This window comes from Dioscorea cayenensis, chromosome 7, assembly GCF_009730915.1.
Source record: "Dioscorea cayenensis subsp. rotundata cultivar TDr96_F1 chromosome 7, TDr96_F1_v2_PseudoChromosome.rev07_lg8_w22 25.fasta, whole genome shotgun sequence".
NCBI classification, from domain to species: Eukaryota; Viridiplantae; Streptophyta; class Magnoliopsida; order Dioscoreales; family Dioscoreaceae; genus Dioscorea; species Dioscorea cayenensis.
Window position 1 is genome coordinate 25,193,043 of NC_052477.1, and position 8,475 is coordinate 25,201,517.

Sequence of the window (8,475 nt, forward strand, 5' to 3'; positions counted from 1 at the left end):
AATGATAAAGAAAAAGAAAGTACTACTTAAGTACTTTATATATGTATATAGGATTTTTTACTTGTATATCCCTGTAAAATTATAAAATTACTTAAATATCTTTATAAAAAATAATATTTACTTGTATATTTTTACAGATCAATTATATTTGTTTATATGCTCTTATGGTTAAGTTGACTTTTAATAGTGTTAAATCAATGGATGGAATAAATGTAAATTATCAAAATGAGTTTGCTTATTTACACTATTAATTTTTTTTTTATTTTATAGACATTATTTATTTCATTCAGCAAATGATCATTATGAGTTTGTTAATATACTCATCAAATTTTTTTTATTATATTTTATAGATTTTAAATTATTTAAATTATAGATAACCAATGTAATTTTTTTATATACGTTTTAATTATTTTTTAAAAAAATTTAAAAATGATTAAGAATCATGAATTTTTGAATAAATTCATATTTTTAAAGTTTTTACAAACATCTCTAAAAAATTTTATATTATCACATGCTCTTTATAAACATAACCTAGAAATAAGTAAAAATTACGACATGTAATAATATATAACATAATTTCATACACCTACTCAAAATATAATCACATGAAATTTATGAGAAAGAAGTCCAATAATTTTTTTTTTGAACATCTATCACATATCAATTTTTTTACCATCATTTCTCAAAATGATAACCATAAAATTCTTTAAAACAAATTACATCCAACATCAACCTTTTTAACATCAACTAAAATAATACATATGTTTATTAATGCAAAAGTACATTAATCTTCTAAAAAACAACAATCTCCAAAGAACACAAATAACAACCTCAAACTCTATTCTCAACATCAACCTAAAAAAAACATTATCCTGAAAAATGAAGATGAATTTACAATTAGAACTTAAAAATAAATGAAATCATTATAGGAAAGACAACATAAAGAAAGAATGAAATTCATAATCAATAACTAATAAAAAATGAGAAAATGAAGATATATATATATATATATATATATATATATATGTTTAAGTATCAATTGTAGAATATCCAACTCATTAGTTTTGATCCTCCCTCCTAATTTTCCTAGACCTCCCATTTTTTTTTTATTGTTGGTGGCACATAAACATGGTATCTTCCCCTTGATCTTGATCTTCCCCTAAATAAAATATTTCTTTTGTTAAAAACGAGTATGACATGAATGTATTGAAGCCTCTAACTAAATATTCGTTGCTTACCTGTAGACTTGTTGAACACTAGATGATGTTTGGCCTGTCGATGATGAACACGATTGGGAGGTTCTCTGAGTAAGCTCCGGCGACGGCGTTGATCACACTGAGACTTCTGACTGTCAAGTTAACGGCACATATGCAGATGCCACGGCGTTGGGTGTAGCCGGCGTTGAGATGATCCAGTAGGGTTAGGTTGAAACCTCTGGGGATGATGTAGACGTCTCTGACGCCGATTTGAAAGAGTCTGTGAGTGAGATGGCGTGGCTTGAAGGGATTGGTGAGAAGGGAACTAACATATATAAATCTATTTATGAGATGTGACCTTCCCCTAATCAAATTATGATCAAACCTTGCAATTATGCTCTGGGATAGAACTGGTTAATTTAAAAAATTAAAGCAATTGAAATGACTTAATTTTGATTAATTAAACACGCATGCCGATTCCCCACAATTCATCTTAAATTGTAGACAAACATATATGCATGTGTATATATCTATATGTATATATATTATTATTATAATATGTGAATGGTATTGTGAAGGTTTACTTTCGGTTTTTCTTTAAAGTATTACTAAGGTTTTGGAGTGCGTGGGGGTGTGATCCAAGATTTGTCAAGTTGTGTAAATAAATAATATATATATATATATATATAAATACATTATACATACAAAGGATGAGTGTGAGAGAGTAAATATTATTTTAAAGTTCCTTGCTAAAAATATATAGTCATTACAATATCAAACACGTATGGTAAAAAAAGGACATGAAGAAACACGTAATTGATAGGAAAGTCTAGAAAGGTAGCCTGGAATCTAGGGTCGAATAAGTCAGACTTGCCCTCCACGTGATAAACTGCATACAAAATAGCAAAATAAAGTTGCATGGGAGTAAAAAAAAAATTTTCTTTTACCATGCTTTTGCTGTTACCTTCAGAGCTTATAACCATCAAAGAAATTTTTTTAATATATTAATATATAAAATTATTATTTTTATACACCTAATAAAGTTGCATGGGAGTATCAAGATAATAAACAAGACTTGCTATTTTTATAAAAGTATTAGATAAAATATTTCTACTTTATCAGCTGTTTTTAATATAAAATACACTTTAATTATTAAAAAAAAAAAAATTAAATTTTAAATTTTACAGCTTCTAACAACTATTGCCCAGTGCAATGGGCTGTTATTTAATCATGATCAATAATATTGTATAAATATTATAAAAAAAATTGTCCATTAAATCACATTAGGGAAGGATGTCATTTCTTTGTTTTTATAATTGCATGTTACAGTAGATCTATTAACTTGATTTAGTTTTTAAATATTTCATAAAGTACACATAATAGAACCCTAATTACATCAATTTTTTGATAATCTTTTTATGAGTTGATGTTTATCGTCTTTTGCCAAAAATAAATAAAACACAAAAATGCATTTAATAAATTAACCAAAAACAACAATACTAATTTACCAAAAATAGACACTCTCTATAAAAGCAGAACAAAATACCAATGTTTTAGTTCAAGTATAATTTTACGAAGACACAAGTGTGATTTCAATTTCTGGTAGGGTCATATGCGTAAAAAGCCATTTTTGTTTTAGTTTTTTTTTTTGGGGGGAAAGGAAGCCGTGTTTAATTCTTCATCGCTCTCCATCTCAACAACGTGGTCTCTCAGCTCAGCCACTTGAATCTCCGCTGGGTGGGACGGCCATCTAAGCAAAGAGCCATACTACCACTTCTTCATCTCTCCGGTGCTCATTATCTTCGTCTCTCGGCCACTGAACTTTCCCATTTTGGTTGAAAGTTCTTCTCTTTGTGGTGGTGTTGTTGTTGGTGTTGTTGTTGGTGTTGTTGTAAAGTAATGGCGGGAGATCAGACGGTGGCTTTGTTGAAGAAGAAGACGAAGGTGTATGTCCATGGTTGCCCGGGTTGTGAACAGGACAGGATGAAACGAGATTACAAAGGGTTACCATACAAAGCGTTCTTCTTTGTTTTTGTTGCTACTCTTTGCTCTTGTATGCCCCTGCCCTCATTCAACTTTTTCAAAAGTTTTTGGATCTTTCTTTACTCTGTTGGACCTTTACTCTTTGACTTTGTTGTTATTGTTCTTTGATTGTTATGGCTTAAAGATTGAATTTTTTTTTTCTTTTTTTCTTTTTTACTGATAACTTGGATTTTCTGAATGTCAATATCAGTGATGAGCTTTTGGATCTGCTCATCTGCTTATCTGCTTATGTAGTCTTATTAAATGAATCAGTTATATTTATATTTGACTTCTTGATAAGTATAATTTTTGTGCATCACTTGTCAGATCCTGATTATCTGTGTTTTTGTCCTTTTCCAGCTCTACCGGTACAATCATTGTTTCCTTTCTTGTATTTCATGGTATGTAGAATATGACGAAGATTTTGATTCAATTTTACAATTGTAGTTTGTGGCGATGATATTCTTTGTTATTTCTTTTATTGATTCTCTGATTTTTCTGCTTATATAGATAAGGGACTTGAATGTTGCCAAAAGAGTGGAAGATATTGGTTTTTATGCTGGATTTGTGGGTGAGTTGTTTATATATATATATATTTATATATTGCAACTAATACATTCTATTGCTTGAATATTAGAAGTATATATTATCACTTTCTTTCGTACTCAGTTTGATTTTGTCAATGGCTTTATTGAATTAAGGTTCTGCATTTATGGTTGGGAGGATGCTTACAGCGGTATTTTGGGGTGTGGTGGCTGACCGATATGGACGAAAGCTGGTTATAATGTTTAGCATCGCCTCAGCGTAATTAAAATTTGATCTTGGTTACTAACCACTGGAGAACTGATTTAGTTAGAATTGAAGTCCCTAGTTTTGACATTGTTTCATCATTTGTACAGCATTGTCTTTAACACACTCTTTGGACTAAGTGCTACCTACTGGATGGCATTTGTTACAAGATTTCTTCTTGGAGCTACTAACGGTTTACTTGCCCCTTTAAAGGTATATCCAAGTCATTTGTCCATCGCATATCAAATTGATTCAAATTGCTGGAGTTGTTGGCCTTTTAAACTATTAACCTTCATTATAATTTTTGCCATTTGATTTCTGTGTAGGCTTTTGCTACGGAAGTTTGCCGGGAAGAACATCAAAATCTAGCATTATCACTTGTAAGAAAGTCTATTTTTCTCTTTTATTGATCAGACTTGTCAGCATTGTAAGGATTGATATCTATGTCTTGTGGTTTACATTTCAGTTTACAACAACTCGAGGCATAGCTCTAGTCATTGGTCCTGCCATTGGAGGTTTCCTTGCACAGGTCAAGATAAACTTCAGTTAACTGCTAAATTAACCTTGCGATTCGTTTTTCTTCCATTAGGTTTTTGAAGAGCAAAGAGGAGCAAAATTGTTCTTTTTATTTACTTTTTTATGAACAGAACTGAAGTATCCTTTCTATATTTGTTTAATCCTTTAAAATGAAAAGAATATCTATTGAGAGCATCTCTTTCATATTTCAATTCAGTACATCTACTTCGAATATTTTCAATAGTTGGGGAAGATTGTTTCTAAATTATTTATTTTACCTGATCTAAATTTCACAATTGGTGTCATCGATTTTTATCAGCAATTTGCCTCCTTTTCTCACTACAATGTTGTGTGAAACATGTTATTCCAGCCTGCAGACAAATTTCCGACTATATTTTCTAAAGATTCTATTTGGGGGAGGTAATATCTGTTTTGTTGCCTGTGTTACTTTTCACCAAATTTGTCATACTCACACATTCAATTATCCTTTTGCAGGTTCCCGTATTTCCTACCATGCCTTTGTATTTCGCTCATCTCTCTTGTTTCATTTATCATATGTTTATGGCTCCCAGTAAGTCTGCAGACTTTCATGTAGTTCTTTTCTTGTCTGTGTATGCTTTAATGATCACCGTGATGACTTTTCCATGTTTCAAGTTTCTATATTTAACAATGTTCTTGTAATCTACAATTATCCAATGTTATAAAGAGGAGTTTTGTTAGTTTGGACTACCAAAATATAATTCGAAATCTCAGACTTTAATTGATTTATTTTGCTCAAAAACCAGGCTTGTATTTGTTCTAATTTTATGGTTGTTATTTGTTTTGTTTGAATTTATTAATTTCTAGTTATGGTTAAGAATAGCTGTTTGTAATTACTGAATTTGGTTTTGTAGGAAACTTTGCACAAGCATGGTAACAATGATGAAGAAGATAGAACAACAGAAACTCAGTGCATTTCACAAATTGACCCTGAAGTGAAAGAAAACGGTGATAATCCTGAGAAAACATATTTACCTGAAAGTGAAAATCTCTTTAAGAATTGGCCATTAATGTCAAGTATAATGGCTTTCTGTGTTTTCTCTCTTGTTGAGATGGCCTTTGCTGAGGTAAAATTCTATTCTTTGAACATTTCTTTTGGCCCTGTTTTTGAATTTGTATACGCACAAAACATGTCACTTTCTCCAACTGGTTATATCAATAGTAGAGACACATTTCCGAAATGGCAAAAGGCAGGGGTTCTGGTCTGAATTTCACAATGATACAAAGGCTATTTGTCTCTATTTTAGATTAGCTCTTCGGTTAAATGCTAACTTGTATTTTTCTTGATCTGCTAACTCTTTCAAATAATTAAACAATTAAAGTGGTAATTTGCACTGCAGATATTCACCTTATTTGCTGTGAGTGATAAGAAGTTTGGAGGATTAAGTATGTCGTCACAGGATGTTGGTGAAGTGCTTTCTATCACAGGTATTTTGATTTCATTGCCAATAATTTTGTATCTAACCAAATTATCATTTTGAGAACATCTTCAATGAAGCTAAGAAGCAAAAAAGCAATATTTGAAATTCTTGATTTATTGTTTGCTTTCAGGTTTTAGCCTTATGGTGTATCAGTTGTTTGTGTATCCATTTATAACAAGGCTTTCAAGTCCCCTTGTTTCAGCTCGTGTAGCAGCGGTATGCATTTGATTCATATCTACCAACTATCAAATCAATATGTACTCCATATTTTATATTTCTGAGATGTTGTACATTTGTTTGCAGATTATAACAATACCACTGGTCACGACTTTTCCGTTCATGACTTATCTCTCTGGGTTTGTCCTTTCATTTGTAGTCACCTGTGCGTCGGTGTTGAGAAATGTTTTCTCTGTGAGTATTTAATTTTCAAACTCAATCACATTTTCTGACATTGAAAACATATATTACCTCATTTAATGCTACATTTCTCTGGGTTCATGCTGTCATTTTTAATGCAATCAGGTGACATTTATAACATGCCTGAACATTTTGCAGAACAATGCAGTGGTAATTTCTCGTATTTTTTGGATGCCTCTTCTCGGTTTCCTTCTTACAAATTATGGATTGCGACAATTGTTTTTTGTTTTTTTTTTATCAGGCACAACACCAAAGAGGAACTGCAAATGGCATTTCTGTTACTGCAATGTCTTTTTTTAAAGCAATAGCTCCAGCTGTTGGTGGTATTGTGTAAGTATTCTTGATAGATTAATTGCATGTTAAGAGCCTTGAATTTTGGGTATAAACTGAAAACAATTCTAGCTGTATTTTCCTATTTTTATTGTTTGATTTTTACGTGGTTGTGGACTTGTATAGAAAACAGTATCAAAACAAAACATACATACTGATACTTCTCTGTAGTTTATGATGTAAAAAAAATCTAAAGTTTTTAATCTTTGCATACGATATTCCTGATATTTAATTTTTTAATTATCTATTATTTCGATTCACAGATTCTCATGGGCGCAAAAGAGACAGCATGCAGCGTTCTTGCCAGGTTTGTTGCATTTAACCTTTCAGTAGAAAAATCTATCTTTACTGAAGTTAATTCTTCATAAAATTCAAAGTTAAACATATTTTACCAACCATGTTGAAAACAAACAAATTTACTCAGAGCTCCCTTACCATATTAGATATGATCGAATCAAATAAAAGGAATTAAGCCCAAAAAAAGTGAGATTGAGATTTATGTATGTCTTATATTATTTGTTATTGTGTTTTTATGTGTTGCAGGTGATCATATGGTCTTTCTTTGCAATCAATGTAGTTAATTTGATTGGGATCTTCATGATCTTCAAACCCTTTTTGGCTTTGCCTACTGTGAAGTATGTCACCTAATATTGCTGCTGCCTTATAATTGTGTCTGTTTATTTTGCTGAAATTCATGCCATTTGTTATTCTAAATTTGTGATGTACATTTGGGATCTTTTGAAGTTAAAGAATAATTTTTGTGCAGATTATGATTAATTTTCCTTTTTTATATTTTAATGTGAAAATGCAGTAAAAGATTTAGAGAAAACAGTTTCTAATTGTCTTGTTAGTTTGAGCTTGGTAAGTGTTTGATTTGCATCTAATTAAATTAATTAAACCAATGATGAATTTAAGTGCCTGAGTCAGGTTGTTAATGAACTAAGGTGAGCAAATTGGGTAATGCCCATTTTTGAGCTCTATGGCTAGTTTGTTTATTAATTTATATTAAATAATATTAAGGTATTTAAAATTGATATCAAAGCAGAAAATTTCAAAAAAAAAAAAAACAATTAGATATTTTTTTTTCTAATCATATAATTATTATAAATTCCTTTGTTAAAATTGAAAGTTGTGATAAGATTTTCATTTAATAAACTATAGAATTTTATGGGCTCATTTTTTTAAATAAAACTTATAAATAAGTCTTTTCACTAAATTGTGTGTGTGATTTTCCAAAAATAAAATAAAATTTATGTGTGTATAAATTTATAGAAACCTTTATTTTATTTTGTTTTATTTTTGTCAAAATCTCTATTATTTTCTCTTTTTTTTGAAAAGTTCAAAATTCCTACTTGCTCCACAAGTAATTATACATTTATAACCCTTAAAATATTATATATAATCAATGTTTTGAAACTCGACCTTGGACGGTGACTCTAGAAGGCTCTTGGGTCACGAGTCAACGTACAAGTAATATTTGTTTTTTTAGTGTATAAAATAGGCTTGTAAACATGTGAGTCTCACGTACGGGGCCTTTATAGCAATATTGTAGATAGTTGAGAATATATGTTCTCCCTATCATGTCAATCAAGTCCGTGTCAGCCATTTGGTTGCTTTTCCCTGAAGCAACCTTGAGCCTTATCCAGACTCTCTCCTTGTACATATAAGGGGCCTTAGTGCGTTTCTAAGGACTCATGACTTATACTAAGTGAGATCCAAAGCCTTGCGATCAATAAATCATCCAG

General features: G+C 30.6%; 1 protein-coding gene across 1 annotated transcript; it reads left to right on the forward strand.

The window, feature by feature from the left end:
* The first annotated feature begins 2,851 nt into the window (after positions 1–2,851).
* LOC120264463 (protein ZINC INDUCED FACILITATOR-LIKE 1-like) lies at positions 2,852–7,490 on the forward strand. Its single transcript, XM_039272278.1, is given in 18 exon segments — positions 2,852–3,249; positions 3,579–3,619; positions 3,729–3,789; positions 3,920–4,022; positions 4,118–4,220; positions 4,334–4,387; positions 4,474–4,536; positions 4,894–4,943; positions 5,019–5,094; positions 5,417–5,629; positions 5,903–5,990; positions 6,114–6,199; positions 6,287–6,394; positions 6,506–6,550; positions 6,642–6,730; positions 6,994–7,037; positions 7,274–7,287; positions 7,289–7,490. Coding segments are annotated over 18 exon segments (1,482 nt in total). The 5' UTR covers positions 2,852–3,095; the 3' UTR covers positions 7,379–7,490.
* Positions 7,491–8,475: the final 985 nt, after the last annotated feature.